Source organism: Benincasa hispida, chromosome 12 (assembly GCF_009727055.1).
Source record: "Benincasa hispida cultivar B227 chromosome 12, ASM972705v1, whole genome shotgun sequence".
NCBI lineage: Eukaryota > Viridiplantae > Streptophyta > Magnoliopsida > Cucurbitales > Cucurbitaceae > Benincasa > Benincasa hispida.
The window spans coordinates 25,649,805-25,671,298 of NC_052360.1; the positions used below are offsets into that span (position 1 = coordinate 25,649,805).

The window sequence follows — 21,494 nt, forward strand, 5'->3', positions numbered from 1 at the left end:
GGGCATGGCCAGCTCCCATAGTGTGAGGGCGGTTTGTACAAGGCCCGGGAACGAATTCACTGCCGTATGGCTGACCGGCGATTACTAGCGATTCCGGCTTCATGTAGGCAAGTTGCAGCTTACAATCCGAACTAAGGACGGGTTTTTGGAGTTAGCTCACCCTCGCGGGATCACGACCCTTTGTCCTGGCCATTGTAGCACGTGTGTCACCCTGATCATAGTATGAATAGTTTTTTTGAAATTGTCAATATAAGTATAATGAACTAATATGATGAAAGACCTGACTGATAGAACAAACACCATACTAAAAAAAATTGAAAAAATTAGAAAAGACAAGAAAAAAGAGTTTCTAAATACAGAAATCAATATTAGTCCTAACAAAATAAGTTATGATGATAAAATATTTGAATCTCAGAAAAGTATTTTACAAAATGAGTCAAGGTAGATTGTCCCACACTAGCACTTCCGCATAATAACTCTACCAAAGGCAACCCTATTACTGGAATAACTTCCGGCACACCTGTTACAATTTTGACTGCCCAATAACCAATTTGGTCCCGAGGTAAGGAATAACGCAGTTTACACAAAGGATGCGGTCAATGCAGCTAGAACCACACCTGTAACCCAAGTCAATTCACGAGGTTTTTTTAAATCCACCAGTAAGATACACGCGAAATACGTGTAGGATCATCATTAAGACCATCATACTTGCACTGGAAATACCCTTACATACCCTTACATACATGGTTACCAGATACCCACGGAGAGGCACATTAGTACTTGTATGCTTCTAGCCGGAATCTTATTAAAAATGGGAGCATATGGATTGGTTCGGATCAATATGGAATTATTACCCACGCCATTCTATCTTTTCATTAGATATCTTACAACTGGAATCCCTCTTTTTTTCCGATCCAATTCCTCCACCACCACGAACCCCGCATGATACACTTTTTAGTTATTGGGAGAAACCCAAGTACTCTCTTTCGGATCCAGGAAATAGTTCTCAGAGATCTGCAGTAGCTCTTTGATATTAATGATGCACAAAGTGGGATCCTTCATCACTTATGATGGCACGGGGAGTGCCAAAAACGAGTGAAAATTAAGAAAGACACGAAAAAAGAGTTTCTAAAATACAAAAATCAATATTAGTCCTAACAAAATAAAGTTATGATGATAAAATATTTGAATCTCATAAATAATTTTCAAGATATTAAAAAAAAGAAATGTACGATTAATTCGTAAATTGCATCATTTTTCTAAAATTTTTTGTTGAAAACATATACATAGATATCTTTCAATGTATGATTAATATGCCGAGGGTTAATGGACAACTTTTTATTGATTCAATAAAAAAAAATTGACTAAATCCATTTCAATAATGAAGCAAATCAAGAAAGAATTGATAAAACAAATCAAAGTCTAATTCACTTTATTTCAACTATCAAAAAGTCACTTTCCAATATTAATAATAAAAATGGAAAGATCTTTTGGGACTTATCATACTATTCCTTCGAATCTTGACTATGATGCTACCAATAACGTTGAAGAAATAAAAATTCCCATTTTTTTTTTTATTGAATTTGGATCCATCGGAATTGACGGGGCTCGAACCCGCAGCTTCCGCCTTGACAGGGCGGTGCTCTGACCAATTGAACTATAATCCCAGGGAAATAAAGTGTACAACATATGTTGTTGATTTTAATTTCCTTCAAACCTTTCTATGTAGATTTTTTATTCGAATTGTCATATTCTACCAGACAGAGACGCGAGTAATAGATTAATAGATTGATATGCGCAGAGCGGAGACATGTACTTTAATGTGAGGAGTATGGATTAATAGTCATTTTTTCGTTATTGTCAAATTGATTGATAATCAATTTGTCAATGAATAATTTTTTTTTTTTTTTTATTCTTTCATATCAAGTCAAGCATTTCTGTAGGACAAATAGGTTATATCATTTTATGGTGGATACACGAATTATTGGGTAGAGCTGGATTTGAACTAGCGTAGACATAGTTCAGGAATTACTAAATATTGGACTATAGGGGTGCATTCAATCCTAAAAAAAAGAGGATTTGATTGAGTATCGAGGAGTCAAAGATTTTAAGCCAAAATACCAAATGCAAATGAAAGTGAATCAATTTTTTTTCATTCCGGAGGAAGTACATATTTTACCTGAATCTTCTTCCATAATGGTACGGAACAATAGTATCATTGGAGTAGCTACACGATTAACTTTAAGTATAAGAAGCCGAGTAGGCAGATTGGTCCAAGTGAAGGAAAAAAAAAAGGATTGAACTCAAAATATTTTCTGGAGATATATATTTTCTTGGAGAGATGGATAAGATATCCCAACAAAACCGTCCCATTCAGATATTCACGACTAAGAAACACTAGATTCTCTTTCGGGTAGGGCCTGAAAGGAGAAGGAAGGCTGGAATGCCAACATGCCTATATTATTGAATTCACCCCTTATTCATCTTTACAAAATTTGAATTTTTGTAATTCATTTGTTAAAAGTTTTACTAATAATTTTTTTTTTTTTTGAAAAAATTATAAATATAATATATAATTGGTCATATAATCGTGGTTTAAATGTTTTTTATAGACTATCCTTAATTGGGGGTATAAGAGTATTAGCTGAATTAACTTCGCCAATTATGAGTTGGGCGCTTTAACCATTCAGCCATGGATGCTTAGCGGGGATCCTCGTACATGGTGAATAACCAAATTCCAATTGAAATGAAATCTTTAGGATAAATCAATGCAATTTAGGAGAACTTAATGAAAGGACATCAATTCAAATCCTGGATTTTCGATTACCAGTATTCTTAAGACCAAAGAGACGGGCGGAAAAAGGGGGAAAGCTCTCCGTTCCTGGTTCTCCTGTAGCTGGATTCTCCGGAACCACAAGAATCCTTAGTTAGAATGGGATTCCATTCAGTCCCGTATCGCTTATAGAACCAATGCCTATAATTATGAAACCCATATGAGAGACGGAGGAATAAGCTATTTTTTTTTTTTAAATTGCGTTTACCCGAAGATGTTGAAGCTGCATAGATTATTTGAATTATGCCTACTATGATCAACCAGGGTGAAAAGATAGAATGGGCGTGGGGTAATAATTCCATATTGATCCGAACCAATCCATATGCTCCCATTTTTAATAAGATTCCGGCTAGAAGCATACAAGTACTGTAATGTGCCTCTCCGTGGGTATCTGGTAACCATGTATGTAAGGGTATAATCGGTGATTTGACAGCAAAAGCAATAAGAAATCCGATATAGAATAGTATTTCCACCGTATTTCAAATACTTCGTACAGTGCCAAATAAGTTATTGGGTGTTCTTTTAATGGTATTCGGGGATTATTAACTGTACCATTTTTAGACCAGTAGCGACAACCGTCTTTTTTATTGGTACCGCAATAGCCCTTTGGTTGGGTATTGGAGCAACATTACCGATTGATAAATCCCTAACTTTAGGTCTTTTTTAAATTGATTCAATTGTGAAATAAATAAAATATCATTAAAATATCACGACGTGTGTATCTAGGGAATAGTTGCTTCAAAGTGAATTACCCCTAGATACACATATTTATTTAATGATTTTTTTTTCAATTTTCTTTACCACTCTCCGTCTTAGTAGAAAGACACAATATTCGGGATAGAAAGAAAACAATAATTGAAATAAATCTACGCTTCTTGGAGGTCAATTTGAAAATAAAAAAATTCCTTCTGTCGTGTACGATTAATGTAACCTCAAATGCTTTAATTGTCGATTCTAGTATTAAGCGAAAGGTGTAACCTATGGATTAAGTCAACCCTACTCCACTAGTAAAAATAGGTAGCAGAGAAAATCCAGGATTTGAATTGATGTCCTTTTAAAGTGGAATTCATCCTTTATTTTTACCTGTTATTTATTTGAACATAATTTACCGTTTTACCCCTGTAGTTACATCTAACTTCTTAAGTACCACTGATTCCTCTAATGAATAATACATCATACAATATCATACAAGATACTTAAATGAAAAACTGTACTGGGATTCTCAATTTAGAAATCATTGTATTACTATATTTTATATTTGATTGTAACGAAATCTTTCATAATTTTATTTCGAGTTACCAACTTCTCTTTTTTTCTTCATTTTGGATCGGAAAATGGAAGAGTTGCGTGAATCAAAAATCCAAGGGAGGTTCATGGCCAAGGGTAAAGATGCTCGAGTAATAGTTATTTTGGAATGTACTCGTTGTGTTCGAAACGGTATTAATAAGGAATCAATGGGGATTTTCAGATATATTACTCATAAGAATCGACACAATACGCCTAGTCGATTGGAATTGAGAAAATTCTGTCCCCGTTGTTACAAACATACGATTCATGGGGAGATAAAGAAATAGATCGAACCGATCATCTGTGTGTCACCCTTTTCCGATCCAAGTAAGATGCAAAATTACATATATTAGACATAATTTAGATTTAAATATAAACAAACCATTACCAATATCTTGATTTCGAATGTCAATGCATCGCGGGCCCATATATATATATCGTCCGCTAATACACGACTAATTAATGTTTGGATAAAAACTAAAATGTATTTTTCATTTTTATATACTAAACTAATGGGTTCTAGAGAGGGGGAAAAAAAAAACTTTCAAGATATTTGTCAAAATTCTTCACTTATATGTGATTGCCAACTCAATCTGTCATTGTTCAATTTTAAAAATATATTGATGAGAGGGGCATAACGAAAAAATAATTAAAATACTGAGACTAAAATTCAAAATTTGTAAACAATAATTGAGACAAAATTATATATTTAGCCTTGATATAGACATATTTGTTACTAACTTTTGAGTTAGATTGTAAATTTGATCATTATGATTTGAAGAAATTTATAATTTAGTCTCTATATTTTATAAATAGAATTTATTTCCTATGATTTATATGTATGAGAAATATATCAAATTGTACCGACCATTTATGAGATTTTATCAAATTATGAAGAATAAATTATAATTTAAAATCATAAAGTCTAAATTTTTATTATTTTTTTTCAAATCATAAAGGGCCAAATTTATAACTAAACCAAAATTTTATCTATTTGTTTGGTTTTTAAAGGGAATGAAATCATGTGATGGAGAAGAGGATATGGAGGTGAGAAGGTTCAATTCACTAAAACCTCATAAATGTGGGGGACAAATTGGCTTTCCAACTTTATTATATGTCCCTTTTTAGTTGGTTTCAATTTCAATGGTGGCTTTTTGCCATTTTAAAATTTTTAAATAAAGTTCCATTTTCCACCACCAAGCTTCACATCATGTGGAGACAAGGAAAAAAAATGGGCAAAAATAGTAGTTCATAAATTTTATGGAAATTTTCATTAATGTTTAAGATTATTTTTTAAAAAAATGATACTATATATTTTTAGAAAATTATATTCCTAAAAATATTGTGATACATGGTTCTTTTTCTTTAAAATTGACACTTGGATATAGGGAGAGTGAGGAGTGCTTGAGATGGAACAAACACACATATAAAGAAATGCTCTTAGTATTGTTTTAGCAAAAGAAAATAGAGAATTATAAAGTGTGGTTATATCTCTTATAAGTAATTTTGGATGTTGAATATTAACGACATCAAAGAATGAAAGAATGAGGGAAAAGTCGAAAACAAATTTGAGTCCAGGAAAGGAAGGTGATATGCCACGTTACTCGGCCTCGGCCCATGCCGAGGATTACCCAAAACGTCCACCGAATGAGAGATGCCCCAAAACGAGTAAAGAAGAATAATAAGATGAAAAAATAACTTAGAAACCCTAACGGAAGAGGTTTAGGTCAACGAACACTATAAATGTGTGGCAAAATCCCTATGAGAAGTTAAGTCAACCTTAATACTCAAATTATCCATTTGCTTCAAAGATTTCCTTGTTAATTTAGGCACTAGAGCTTGTATGACAAACAACAAACTGTTATACAAATTTCCTGTATTATAAATTTATGGTGGTTGTCATTGAATGTTAAGTTCATAGTTTGACATCAACAACATCGAATTAAAAAAAGAAAAAAACTTTCTAAAACATAAATACAATTAGCATAGTTAGAAAAGAGTCTATAATATTAAGAAAAAAACATCATTCACTTAAAATCTTTTTTAAAATCAAATTCTATAGGACAACAAATTATTTTAATGTATAAATGACTAAATATGTTAACGAAAATTTATGGGTAAAAATATAAAATAATGAAATTTAGAGATGAAATAAAAATCAAATTTAAAATTTAATGATAAAATAAAATATCGAAACTTAAATATCAAATAAAAATTAAATATAAAATAAAATTAGACTCAAAATTTTACCGTTAAAGTGTGACAATTTTAAAATTTGGTGGCCGAATTGAAGTCATTCTAAATAAAAAATAATTTGAACTTTTTAAATATAAAAAAATATTTAAAAATATTTATACAGTATAAAATATTTATTTATTTTTTTATAAAAGATAAATATTTTTAGAATTTTTTTATTTATAAGAATTTTCCAAAATATAAAGACCTCTTTTTTAATTCTTACAAGGAAAAAAAAAACTATTTTCAAGAGATAGTGGCAGGCAATAAATAAAAACAATAATTCTTATATATATTGAAATAATACTTGTATATATATATTAATTTTCCCACGCACGTGACCACTTTAATTATCTTCCTCCGTAGCTCGTTCCGACAAGTTATTATTTATTGTTACTTTATCCTCTTCCTTAGATCCATGATATTATTATTTTACTTTTGTAGCATGTGAGTTTCAACCAAGATAAAACTATATATTATATTTGATTCCTAAATAATATGTTATATTTGATTAATGTACTTAAAATGTACAAAATATAATCTAACCAAACATGCCAAAATTTGGAAATGTAGTTTTTTCCTATATTACCATTTTTCTCACATGTTTTGTTCATAGTATAAATTATATTTTAGTAAAGTCTTTTAATTTTCATACAACAGATTTCGACAAAATTATACCACATTTGGTCATTTATTCTTTTTCTTTTTTTACAAAAAAAAAAAGGTTTATTTATCGATTGTATTTACAGTATTAAATTTTCGTTGATGTCACAATTTTCTTCGATATTTTTACATTTCTATTAGTTCAACATTGACATGAAGGATGAATTCATACTATTTGTTAAAAAAATTCATGAAACATAAAATTAAGCAATAAATGTCAATAATGTAAATGTAACATAAATAGGAAATTTGTTTAAACAACGTAAAGTATTTATTTATTAATAAAGACATTCTTTTCTTTTCTTTATTTTTTTTTTAATTTTTTTAGAAATATCTACAAATTCCAACATTTTATCTGTGTTCAATTGTTATTTCGGTAAATTAGAGACCCCACATCGACATTTTAAATATTTATTGTGTTTCATTATTAAATTGTTTGAGAAAGAAGTACTCTATCACTCATGAATTGTTTCATGCTTCTATTTTAAGAAAAAAAGTTAGGTATATCTCGAGTTGCACCTATCTTTATGCATTTCATCAAATTATTTAATCATAATTTATCATATGATAAATTTCTTCTCTTTTTTAATATTTTAAGTCATTTTTTTTTATATATATGTAATGAAATTGGGATGGATAAAGATGCTATTTATGACCTATATTTTTGTTGTTCCCTTTAAAAAATAAAAATAAAAGTTTCAAACGATCAATTATCAATCACTAAAATCTAATTGTTGAAGAGAGCTTAGTGGTGGTAATTGACAAAACCTTCTTCCCTAGAAGTTGGAGGTTCAATCCTCCATCCCACGATTGTACTAAAAAAGATACTAGAATCTAATTTGTAATTACTTTCTCAAAGTTGTTATTAAAACGTCCCATCTTTTTATATTTCATCATAAAAGAGTGAATTAGTTTGAACTTTTGGTTTTACTTAAAAGGCCTTATACTATTAGAGATAGTCGTCCTATATTACATACTTATGATTATTCTTTATATAGCTAATGTGAGACTTCAGTTGTATTCACAATTATTGATACAACTAAAATGGAAAGTGTCAAAGATGTATGTTATTGATAATTATCTAAAACTCCCAATTTGAAATTTGCATTGATTAATTATCAATTTTGGACAAAAAATATTTATGATCCAGTATTGAATGTTCTTTTAATATAAATGGAATGCTAAACCTGATTTAAATGATTATCTAATAGAGCCTAAAATATCATTTTTCAAGCATAAACTTCAAATTATAATAATACAAGATGTATTTAGCTTTTTCATTTTTTAGGAAATTGTTTATTTTGAAAATCCCTTTAAAACGCGAATCATGTATTATTGTTATAGGGAAAAATGTATTTTTAGTCTTTGGGTTTTATGAAATAAATACTTTTCAATTTGACCAATTTAGTCCCCAATTTTGAATAATGATGTTAAAAGGTCACTATTTTCATTAATTAAATTATTTTTATTACTTTAACTGAAATAACAATAATTATAATAGTATTTATTTATTTATTTAAATCCTCTCTTTCCTCTCCCTAACCAAGCCCGTACCGTTGCTAGAACTTTTTTCCCTTTGTCTTCATTCTTCTGCGTAATTAACATAATTTTCAATTAAAAAACAATTGGGTTAATTCTAGTGTTGATAATGGAATGGTGACCAATTGAAGAGAAACAAAGAGCAAATTTGAATAGAAAATTTTGCTATAATTTACTAAAATAGAGTAGGAAAAATGGAAACTAAAAGAAAAACAAAATCATTCCTCATCATTTTTTTATAGAAGCCATTTTGCTTAAATCACACACCACATTTTTCATCAAAGTACAAACGATCCTATTAGAAATTGTCTGCATGAATTTTATATGGGTTGATGATAAATTTAAATACATTTGGATTGATAATAAATCTTGACGATTTTATTTGGGTTTGTCGTGTTCACAGTGAATGTGACCACCATTTCGATTGTCGACACTAGAATTAACTCAAGACGAGAGAGGAGGAAAAAGTTTTGGCCACGGTGTGGGTTGGTTAGGGAGAGGGGAGAGAAAAGGTTTTTCATTTTTCTTTTTAATTGCTATTTTAATTAATGTTAATTTATTTAAAATAATAAAATAATCTAATTAATGGAAAGAAATATCTTTTAGACCTATCATTATGAATGTACCTGTTCCTTAAAATTCAAGAATTAAAAAAAAAAAAATCATTATTATAATATAAATATTGATTTTTGTTCAAATTCTATCTTTTGTCAACTGTCAGCGCTTCCGCTTAAATTGCCGCGTCTCAGGTAAGCAAATAATAATAACAGTAACAGTAATTTAGTAAATGTAAATATATAAAACCAACATATATTTTTTGGTCCCTCTTCAAATAATCGAACGAGATAAGATTAATATCTAGTCTGACACGTGTCGAAATAACATTTTTACACGTGTCACGAACTGCCTTACTAACTAATCCTCATTTAACAAATCCGACCAATGATAGTCCTTCTTTATTATGGGTTTAAATATTTCCCGATTAGATGGTTCTGACTAATGGGGCCCACCAAAATTCTATTCTACACCCAAATTGACCAAATTACCCTCTCTAATATTTCAACCAATTTATTATAAGTGTTTTTTTGCCTATTATTTTTGCCTTATTTTTTTTTTCAAAGTCGTGTTTAACTTTTTTTTAACCAACTTTAAAAAATATTTCTGTAATTACTGTTTCTAATTTTCAATTTTATCATATATTTAAAGAAGCTGATTATAAAACACATATATGTACGTGGAAAAGTAAATTTAATTGGAGAGAAAATAATAACGAAATTTGGATCCAAAATATTCTAAACTAATCTACAGTGTTTTAATATTTAATATCTAAATCCTATTAAATCACAAAGTGACACAAAAGCTTAAGATGATGAGTGAAAATAAATTTAATGTTTAAATCCTATTTTGGTCTATGAACTTTGAATCTTGTTATATTTTGTTCCCTAAATTTTCAAAAACAACAGTTTTGATCCCTAAACTTTTAAAAAGTATTTATTTTAGTCTCTACTATAAAATTTTGTTAACTATTTGATAAAATTGCATCTAGCATGTGTTAAGCAAAATGAAGGTGAAGTAAAATGCCAACAACCCACACAATAAAGTATTGATCGACCAAAATCTTGAATGCAAAGTGACTTTTGAATTCTATAGAAAATTGTTTTACCACCTTATTCAAATTTCAACTCTACATTTTTTAGTGTGACTGACTTATTTCCGCCTAATCGCCTACAAATACAAGTCATCTCGTCATTTTGTTTTAAGAATTACAGAAGTTTAATAGTAGAGACCAAAGTATGTACTTTTTAAAAATTTAAGGACTAGAATAGACGTTTTTAAATGTTTAGGGACTAAAATAGGATTTAAACCTAAATTTAATTACATATCATCTAACATAGATGGTTATTTAAGATCTAAATCTAACCATAGCCATTTGAAGTTTGAAAATTATCTGACGTTATATACAACTTTGTTAGATAGTCATTTAATTTTGAATAATATTATAATTTTTATTGAAAGAAAATGATCTATGTTCATAATCCTCGAATATTTGAGAGGGAACTACTCAATTTTTTTTTAAGCAAAAGTTAACCATAAGCTAATGTCGACGAAGGTTTATTAAGTCTAAATTTAAATATTTTAAGGTATAAAAAGATATAGTAAAATGAGTCTCTATGGCCAAAACAATAAGTTAGCCTATTTAGAAATCCTTTTGCAATTTTAAGAAAGGGATTCACATAAACAACATCGTATATTTTTAAATTGCAAGAAATTTAGAACCTTGTAAAAAATGGGTTTAAATATTATTTTAATTCATATACTTTTGGTTTTTGTTCATTTTGATCCATCTAATATTCATTTATTTTTAAATTGCTAGAAGTTTAGGACCTTATAAAAATGGGTTTTTTCATATATATTTTCTGTTAAATTAATATCTGTATTGTATAATATATTATATATTATATGATATTACAAAATAATGATTTTATACACTTTTTAACTTAACCAAGTTAATAAATTTAATTAATAATAATTTATACTCAACCTAGTATTACATAGTTCGAATAATTGTTTAAATTTGAATCATATAAAAATATCAAATATAACTCTATTTTCATTTAATCTTTATTTTTTAATTGATATATATATATAAATATTTAAATTAAACTTATGCACAATAATCCCACATCAAAATTTCTTATTTTGTTATCTGTTACCAATGGATTAAAAAACCAAAGCAAAATTTTGAAAACTAAAAAATAAGGCCCCATTTGGTAAACATTTGGTTGTTTGTTTTTGTTTTTAAAATAAGCCTATTTATCACATTTCTTACAATGATTTGCATCTTTCTTAAATATAATGGTTGAATTCTTAACCAAATTTCAAAACTAAAAACGACTTTTGAAATAAACTTGGGGGTGGATGTAGTGTCATAAGCTTAATTTTTAAAAACAAAAACAAAAAAAACAAAATGATTACCAAATGGGGCCTTAGCTTTTCTAAGGTTGTTTTTTTATTTTTGGAATTTGGCTTAGAATTCAACCATTGTATATAAAAGAAATGAAGAGAAAATGAGCTTAATTTTCAAAACCAAAAATAAAAAACGAAATGGTTACTAAACAATACCTTAGATTTATGTTTTCCGATGAACTATCAAACAGGTCGAATATGAAATTTGTAGTGGGAGAGGAAAGTCCAAATTTATACCTAGCCTTATCTTAAAAATTTAAAGTTGGTACCCTATTTTCATATTTATTTGGATAATTGTTTTAAATGGTAAAAATACTGAAAATATTATAAAGTATAGCAAATTGTCGGTGATAGAAGTCTATCGCAGTCTATAAATAGATAACGACATTTTGCCATATTTATAAATAAGTTGGCTAATTTTTCTTTATTTGAAAACAACTCTATATGATTTGTACTTGAACTGTTACATTCATTTGATTTTTTTATTAAAACTTTATTAATAATTGTTTATAATTTTTTTTTTATCATTTAACAAAAGTGTTTATTGATAATAGAAACCGATAGAAGTTTACTAAATAGTTTGACATTTTTTCAATTTGTGGAAATTTCTTTATTGTTTTATAATATCGTATAATTTATAATATATTATATAATACACATTTTAATTTAACAAAAATAATTGAGTGTATAACATGAAATATCATACTTACTAATGTTTTTATCTTTTTAAATACAATTACTACCAAATGCATATTGACAAATCTAATTTTTATGTAATAGATCAATTAATTTATCTAATTTCAAACTTTTATATAATAGATTAGTTCAAATTTCAAATTTCAAATCTATCATATTCCTTAGGCACAAATTAAAAATTAATAATTTATTGGTAAAATTAAAAATTTAGAATTTATTAGATATTTTGAAACTTTAAGGATATAGACATAAAATTAAAAGTTTAGAGACTAAAATTATAATTTAACAAAATATTGGAGGAATTATAGAGATAAGATTGAAAAAAAAAGAAAAATTTAACCATAACTTGTTAGGTTATATCAAGTTGGTCCCTAAACTTAGCTTCATCAAATTGAATCGAAAACTTAAATAAGTGTCACAATTTTTTTTATAAGTCGGTTCACTTTTTACTAATTCACCAACCAATTTTTTAACAATAAAATTATTGGCTAAATATCTTCATACATTCATTGATTTCATATAATAATTTTTTAAAAAAAGTTTAACCAATGCACAAATTATTCATTGAAAAATTTTGCCAAAATTTACAAACTAAGAAAAATAGATCTAATGTCTTTTCAACTAATATTTTATCAATTTCATAATCTACATATGTTTTATAAATCATTAAACTTATAAGAGAAATGTTTTTTTTAAGTGAGAACTTACTTGGAAAGTGTATGAGATAATGAGTTAATTATTATAATCTTAGGTTATTATAGTAGGGTTATAATAAATTGTGTTTGAGGTGTAAATTGTTTTAGTTTGACTTCTAATGATATGTGTTTGAGGTGTAAACCATCTTAATTTTAGAAGAAAATGGTAAACAAGGTAGCAAATAATAAAAAATGATGAATGTAGTTTTGAAATACTTTTGACGGTAGTTAATTGAGAAATACAAAATAGTATTTACAGTAGCAAGTAGTGGTTATTATAGTCCTTACCTTAAACATACTAATGTTTAAAATTGTAATAATTCGTAGGTTAAACTTTCATTTTGATCTTTGTACTTTGAGATTCATTAAATTTTAATATATGTACTTTCAAATGTTTAATTCCAGTCCATTTATTTTGATCAAATATTAAATTTAATCCTTCAAATTAATTTTTTTCCTTGAAATTGGGTAAATAATTATAATACTTTCCATGCAAAAATGTCTTAAAAAATTATAATAAAAATGTCAATAGATATCAGAAAAAAATTAATAGTAATAAATAAGTAGGAGAAACAAAATTTAAGATAACTAAAATTGAATATTTAAAATAAGACTAAAATTGAATAAATTTTAAATTATAAGATCAAAATAATATTTTAATTTATATTAACATTCAACCATTATGAAATTAGAATTAAAATTAATACAACTTTAAAGTGAAATTTTGAAAGAAAAAAAAAATTCAAAAACTTCAATCTAAAAAAAGGTATAAACTAAAAATCCTCTGAGGAAAGGATATAATTGTCTTTCCATTTTAAAGCAAGTAGTCTATCCTAATTAAATTAGGGCACTTGTTTTAGTTGGTGAAGAAGACTATAATATAATCCATATATATAGAAAAATTGTTTTAAACTATAAAATTATTGAAAATATTTATAAATAATAGAAAAATCACAACCATGTCAATAGTAGTTTATTTCTATCTATATAAACAGTAAAAATTTATTATATTTATAAATATTTTACACATAAATAATAATGTTGTCTGAAAACAACCCTATGATATATACACATAAACAATAAAATTAATTAATAAAAAAATAATAATGTTAAAATGAATTAGTGGCTATTTTCTTCCTTGAAAAAACCGGCGCATTGGTTCTCCTCCATCTCTCTCCTTTTCTCTTCTTCAATCGCTTCGTTTTCCTTCCATTGCTCTCTCTCTCTTTCGACGCCATTGAAACCCTCATTCTCTGTATTAGATCCATTCCCTTTCAATCTCTCTAAGCTTTTCTCATTCAAATTCATCTTCTCCGATTCGATTTGCCCCTTTTTTGTGTTCCTTTTGACGAGCTACAGAGGGCTCTGTTTTTCGTCTCTCACATTTTGGTAGCCGATTGTTTGTCTAATTCTATCTCCCATCCAATCGGGCTCTTCTGTGTTTAGGGATTTTCGTTCTAATCCGATCAGTCTGTAGCGAGAATTTTTCGGTTTTGCATTTTCGTTGACTTTTATTGAGGATTCTACGACTGCCGATTGCCATTTTCCAGAGCCATTTTTTTTCGTTTGGTTTTGGAAATATAATGTTAGGTGCAGGCTTGCAGTTTGCTCGTGGTTGTGGTGACGATAGGTTTTACAATCCAACGAAGGCCCGTAGGGCGCATCAGGGCCGTCAAAATGATCAGCTCCGGAGAGCTCAGAGCGACGTTTCTGCTGGCCAATCCCCTCTCGTTAAACCGGGCGTGGTGTCCTCGGTGATTAGAGAAACCGAATACGGCGATGGGTGTGAAGAGCTCCCTAAATCCATTGCGATGTCGGCTTTTGAGCCAGTCGTGTCGTCGTTGAGTAATCTCGAGCGGTTCTTGCAGTCCATCGCGCCATCTGTACCTGCACAGTACCTCTCAAAGGTTTGAACCTATCGGAATTTGGGTTCCTTTTTTCCCTTGTTTTCTTTAGTATCAAAAAGTTGATTTCCAAATATTTTTAGTTTTTACCTTCTGGGGCTCTCAGTATGGCCCTCCTAGCTCTAATCTGCGGCCACAATTTGTTTTACTGATTGATGTTTAAGTTCTCTGTAACAATTCTGAGCCATACGAGAAATAAAAGATTATGTGAAGAAGAAAACCAGTTTGATTGTGGGAGTTGATGTAGGGGATAAATGCAGATTCCAGTAGGAATTTTAATTGCTTTCCTTTTCTTCCCCTACTACTTATCGCCTCAAGTTCATCAATGATCAGCGAGGGGTTGTTTTTCATAGCTAGGATCCACTTTAACGCTTCAATAAAGGGTCCCAATAATCAACATCTCCCCTGATTTCGTTTCCAAATGTCTTTAATTGCAGACAACGATGAAGGGTTGGAGAACCTGTGACGTGGAATTTCAACCATACTTTGTCCTAGGTGATTTGTGGGAGTCTTTCAAGGAATGGAGTGCTTATGGCGCAGGTGTGCCTCTTGTATTAAACGACAGTGACAGTGTTGTCCAATATTATGTACCATATTTATCTGGTATACAGATATATGGTGAATCCTTGAAGTCCTCTGCAAAGTCAAGGTATTCTCCTTCACTGGAAATAAATTCTGTCTAAAATTTAATTTTGATAAGCTGTTAGTATGATTTATTGGCAATATAATCAAATGTTCAAGTGACGGTCAGTTTCTCTAATGTCTTATATACAGACATACATAACAAATATATATATATATATATTTCTTGGTCTAACCATATGTAATAACTAGCATGTTTATTGAACTGTTCAAGGATTTTTGTTGATCAAAAGAACTATTGGAGTTGATAGCTAATATTTGGTTTAGCCATGTCATAATTGCTAAGTAAGCAACCTGGTGTAGGGGGCAAAGAGACAAGGCAAACATTGTCATATTGACGGATTATGATAATTATTTTTTGGTTTTGTGTCAGAAATATTCAATAAGAGCCCTGCATAAGTTCACTGCTTCAATTTTAAGGATGGTGTATTTTGATTTAGCAATTGAGTTGCTAAGTGTTTTAAGTCTAACATTGAGTTGAAACGTAATATGTTGAATACTTTAGTAATTTAAACATGAACCTATGTGATGTAGGCAACCAGGTGAGGACAGTGATAGTGACTTCCGAGATTCTAGTAGTGATGGTAGTAGTGATTCAGAACCTGAACGCGCACTAAAATACATGGGGAAGCAACTCAATCATCACCATTTATCTTCTGAGCTTTTTCGTAGAATGGATAGGATATCTTTTCGGGATCAGCTAATTGGACTTCAAGAAGACTGTTCTAGTGATGAGGCTGAATCTCTCAATTCTCAAGGCCAGCTACTATTTGAGCATCTTGAACGTGATTTGCCTTATAGTCGTGAACCTTTGGCAGATAAGGCAAGTTAATGCTTTACCCCTCCCTCTCTCTTTGCCTCTATTGAGATCAGAAGAAATAAAATATCTAAATCCTTTCCTTTCATCACTCGTAACCTTACTCTAGTTTTGATATTTTCTCCAGATATCAGATCTTGCTTTTCAGTTCCCTGAGCTCAAGACATTACGAAGTTGTGATCTATTGCCTTCCAGCTGGTTTTCTGTGGCATGGTACTATCAAGCCTTGAACCTAATTCGACATTTTTATACATGCACGCATAACTTATCGTGCTTTGGTGGTTCCTTTGTAGGTATCCAATTTACAGGATTCCAACTGGACCAACATTAAGGGATCTGGATGCCTGCTTTCTCACCTTTCATCATCTATCTTCCCCAATGGGAGGTAATTGAAGATTCCTTCTGCTTCTTAAGCGTCTAATTTTTTGTGTGGATACTTTTTCTTTTTTCATTCAAACCCTACTTTATTTTGTGCTATGTAATGCTTTTTACCTCCCTTTCTGCATATGGAGTTCACTGTCTCTGCTCATCTGTTTTAACTGAGGTTGATGGCAGCTTCAAACACTACTCCGACTATGCTTGGACTTGGAGATTTAAGTAGCAATCTCTATTGTGTTTCTCAACTCCATTTTCATCTTTTTCTACATTGAAACTATTTTATACGGAGTACGATCGTTGCTAAATTTATTGTTTTCTTTGTTATTTACTCCAACTTGAGTGGAAATTGGTCTCTACATACAAATATTCATGGATGACTTGGCATAAGAATGGAAATATCAATGGCTTATATATTAGATAATTCTATATAGAAGATTTAGTCTTCACATTGGAACTGTTTTGTCCAAAAACAGCGTCCATTGAGTTCTGATTTTGTAATAAATTGGTAATTGTCTCCTCATGGTGTTGTAACGTTATGACAAGTTCTAGTGCTCCATCCATACAACTTAGCGAATTTACAAACATATTTTCATCTGGACGAGTTGTTTCCAGATTCTGAAAAATGAAATGACTGGGCCTCTTCACGTTGGCTTACATTTTATATCCTTTGACACTGATCCTTTATATATTTTTATTTACAGGGGCACGTAGTGTTCAAGGTCCGGTAGTAACGTATCCTAGTGAGATAGATGGTATCCCTAAGATGTCCCTACCAGTTTTTGGTCTAGCTTCATACAAGTTTAGAGGGTCTTTATGGACTCCAAATGGTGGATATGAGTGGCAATTGGCAAATTCACTTTTGCAGGATGCTGAGGAGTGGTTAAGAGATCGTCAAGTAAATCACCCCGACTTCATCTTCTTCAGCCGAAGGTGAAATGAAATCCTTGCAACATCTACAATGCCTAAAACCTAAAGGTGGAATAGTTCATTACCATGTCGTAATTTGCTCTTTGTGGTGCCGTTCTACTTTCAGAAAATTGGAAGGAAAAGGAAAAGAATAAAAAAACCAAAAAAAAAAAAAACCAAAAAAGGGAGGAAAAAGGAAGGAAAAGAGAAGTTTGTGATGGGATGGAGGTGAGGTGGGTGGATGGCGACTTGAACAAAAACAAAGGTCAAAAGGGGAAAAGGCTATAAAGAAAAAGCTGAAATACAGCAGTTGGATGAAGATGTAGAAGTTGTAGCAAAAACATTGCCTAAAGTTGGTTCTACTTGCTGCTGCTTGTGCTGCATGGTAGGTTTTTGTCCTTTCTTTTTTCTCTTTAATTACTGAGTTTTTTTTTTCCTATAAGTTATTAACTGTAGGCGAAACGAAAAGAAAGAAAAAGAAAAAAAAACCCAAAAGAAAGAAAAACAGGCCCTTTTTACTGTCCTGATGATGTTTAGAATGTAAACTATGGAGAGGGGATTTTTGATAGGAAGGTTATGTTAGGAGTAAGCTATGGATCCCCCCCAATGTATTTGAATGTTTGTTTATGCACCTTAGTTGCTATTGAAAACTGTATAATTTGTTATGAAGAGCTTCGTTATCAATGAACCATCATTATTCAAGCTCTCAATCATTCTGTTCCTGATTTGTTTGAATGGGGAGGGCTGAATCTTTATGCAGGTTTGATTGATACATTGCTTACGAGTTTCAAATTTGTATCAATAATGACCAGAATGGATTATTAGCAACCAGTATCTGCAGCATGTATTGGCTGTTCATGCTATTTATTTGCATTTTGGAATTTATGTTCATCTAGTTTGAAACTTGTTTCATAAAGTTTCTTGAATGCAAAAAGATGTACAATATGAAGGGAATTTAAATAGGAGGAATCATTCTCTCACATTACAGTTATCCTAGGAGGGGAAAATGTTTCATGAATGCATTGCTTAAATGGTTTTAACCTTGCATTTTGTGTAAAAAAATCATTGTTGTTGATTGATTGTCATGTGTTTTAATTGGAATAGTGTGTGTATTTTAAAGTGCTTTCTTAAAAATTTATATTTAAACTGATAATAGTTTTTGGTTCATATTTTGGGCCCTTGAATTACGTGCACATTTATTAATTTCATGAGACATTTTAATATATATATATATTTTTATTTCTTTCCAATGAATTTCAAATTACACAGTTCACTTCTGACCTATAATCAATTTTTAGAATTAGTGAACTTGTCTCTATTTAAATAATCATGAGATAAAAAATGCTTTTAGCCTTTAGGTGCATACTAATCAGGAATAGTTTCTGAACTTAGTTCTTAAACTTTTAAATTTTATAAAATTCATTGATTTACTAAGGCATACAATTCAAATTTATTTTTATTTGATATTATGAGTTTTCAGAATTTTGAATTTTTCAAAGATTTGTTATAGACACAAAATTAAAAGTTTAAAAATTTATTGGATCCTTGAAATTTTAGGGACTAAATGGATATAAATTTTAAAGTTTGGGTACTATACTTGTAATTCAACCCTTTCAACCCTAATGAATTGTTGATTTTCATTGTTTTAAATTCATACATTTTCAAGAATTCAAGTGTAATTAAATTTCAGCCTGTCAATATCTTAAGGAAATGAATGAAAATGCTAGCATTTTTTTTTGGAAACCATTTGGATAAATAAACAAAAAGAAACAGTTTTTGTAACAAAATTAAAATTAAATTCTGTTCTGGTTTTAAATTCTTTTTTATTTTTTAATTAAACTTTCGAATATTTAGTTTGATGGTTTGCTTAATGAAGTTTCTCCGATCCATGACTGCTCACAATGCCTGATTTATGTAAAATTAAAGGTATAGGGTCCTTCTAGGATTTAAAATCTATGATAATCATTCTTAGATCGTAAAATAATTCATTCCAAAATTAGCTTAATCAAGACTAATATAATGAATTGGTTTAATCATCGAATCTAAAACAATATTTGAAGGAAAAAAAAAAGAAAGAAAAAAAACCAAAGAGGTTAAATAAACTCAAAATTTTTAATATCATTGATCTAAAATTTGAAAGACATCACAAAACGTTTTAAAAGTCAAACAAACGTTTAAAAGTCCAAATACTCAAAAGTCATTTAAATCTAATAAAATGAAAATTGTAAAAAAATAAGACATAGGAACTTGAAGCTGAATTGGATACTAATTGAGAAGTAAAAATGTAAAACTAAAAATGTAAAAATGCTCCAAATAGTCTTAAATAATTCATCTACAAGGTGGCTGAGTTGATGAGCATGTTTCACAAGGTTTTTTGATATCATGCATTTCTATGCAGTGCACACTTGACAACACTTTTTTCACAAATAATGCATAGTTTTCGTCTTCCGTCTCATCTTTCAGACTAGACAACTTTTATCTAATCTTTAAAGATATAGTATGAAAGCCTCTTGTATCTTCTTGGTCTTGCTTTTTGTAATAGCTCAATCTTATACATGCAATGATTCACTAATTGAATTCACATATTTAATGTTGTCTTAAAGAATCTTTGCTTGACAATTTTTTTAAAAAGAAAATACATTGTTTGAGAACTATTTTTATTCTCGCTTACATTAACATGTTTGGTAATTTTTTTCACTCTTGTTCTCTAAAATTTTAAATTGCAGATGAAACGTGTTATATGAAAATAAATTTTGAAAAGCTTATGTTTTATTTGCTTTTACATATTTATTAGGGAAATTATTTCAAATGGTAAAACTGTTGAAAATATTTACGAGATATAACAAAATTTTAGAACTATTAATGATAGACGTTGATGGATACTGATAACGTCTATCATTGATAGTTCTAAAATTTTGCTATATTTTATAAATATTTTGGTTCATTTTTCTATATTTAAAAATAACCCTATTTATTATGCATTTTAGAACTACAAATAATAAAATAATGCTTTTATTTATGTTTCGAAAAAACTGATATATATAACCTTGATTTGGTTGTTTCCAAAAGCAACTTCTATTTCCCAAAATTTAGGGAAAAAAAAAACTAGAAAATTACCAAATGATCTCTAAGTTTCTCAATTTCTAAATAATTAAACGTGGCATAAAACAAACATTTTCATCCATTTTTTAGTTCGACAATATGTAAAGCAGATCTTCTATACTCTTGATCAAAAATACATATTTAAATTAAAGAGCTATATTTAGAGTGACAACACTATTATAAGTGATATTGTTAGTTAATCATTGATAATTAAAAAAAAAATTATATCAAATAGATGACCTCATTTCACCAAAGAAAAAAAAAAGAAAAAAGAAAAAAGAAAAATATAATAGATTATCCAGAGCAATCCACTTATTGGTCCTTCAAGTACTAAACAATATTTATCCAACAAAGATGTAAATATTAAACAAGAAAAAAATACTTGGATTCATTCGGGATTGTACCCCACATTTTACAGTCCACCAGTAGTTCAATCGCTATTTGTCATGTGACAATCTTTTTTTATAATATTTTTAATTTTGTTCTTTTCTATGTGATTAGATGAAGCTGTAAGATGTATGTAGATTAAGTTACATCCAAATAGGGGTATATGACAGTCGGTCGGAGTCGATTTTTCGATTAAACTGTCACCGAACCTCGTTTTAATTCTTCAATTTTTTTTTAAAGGATGCCGGTTTGGATTTTTTTCAAACCAATGCCGACCGAGCCCCTCTTCTCTTGACCAACCGACTTCGATTTGGTTGATTTGATTTTTCGGTCCATCATGCTCACTCCTAACCCAAGTATTATTTTCAATAGATTAAATATTTGCCTAGATAAGGCCTCAATAAATAATTTATTTAAAAACGATGGATAGAGATGGAAAGTGA

The 21,494-nt window shown here is 29.4% G+C and overlaps 1 protein-coding gene and 1 non-coding gene across 3 annotated transcripts; one reads left to right on the forward strand and one right to left on the reverse strand.

The window, feature by feature from the left end:
• Positions 1-1,593: 1,593 nt before the first annotated feature.
• On the reverse strand, positions 1,594-1,667 carry TRNAD-GUC. Its single transcript has one exon. It is a non-coding gene; the product is annotated as a tRNA-Asp (tRNA).
• Positions 1,668-14,042: 12,375 nt separating this feature from the next.
• On the forward strand, positions 14,043-18,272 carry LOC120066989. Of its 2 annotated transcripts, XM_039018331.1 has the most exons (7): positions 14,043-14,822; positions 15,257-15,468; positions 15,996-16,284; positions 16,406-16,491; positions 16,572-16,663; positions 17,358-17,408; positions 17,522-18,272. In XM_039018331.1, exons 1-7 carry the CDS (start codon positions 14,499-14,501, stop codon positions 17,527-17,529), a joined length of 1,062 nt encoding a protein of 353 aa, XP_038874259.1. In that variant the 5' UTR covers positions 14,043-14,498; the 3' UTR covers positions 17,530-18,272. The 2 variants fall into 2 exon arrangements, with proteins under 2 accessions (XP_038874259.1, XP_038874258.1); XM_039018330.1 differs by having other exon boundaries at positions 17,358-18,272.
• Positions 18,273-21,494: the final 3,222 nt, after the last annotated feature.

Excerpts from the sequence above, each read along its gene's own strand:
- LOC120066989 (XM_039018330.1), top strand. The coding sequence starts at position 14,499 with ATGTTAGGTGCAGGCTTGCAGTTTGCTCGTGGTTGTGGTGACGATAGG. Across the intron at positions 15,469-15,995 it reads AAGTCCTCTGCAAAGTCAAG|GCAACCAGGTGAGGACAGTG; the intron begins GTATTCTCCTTC and ends TATGTGATGTAG. Across the intron at positions 16,492-16,571 it reads AGCTGGTTTTCTGTGGCATG|GTATCCAATTTACAGGATTC; the intron begins GTACTATCAAGC and ends GTTCCTTTGTAG.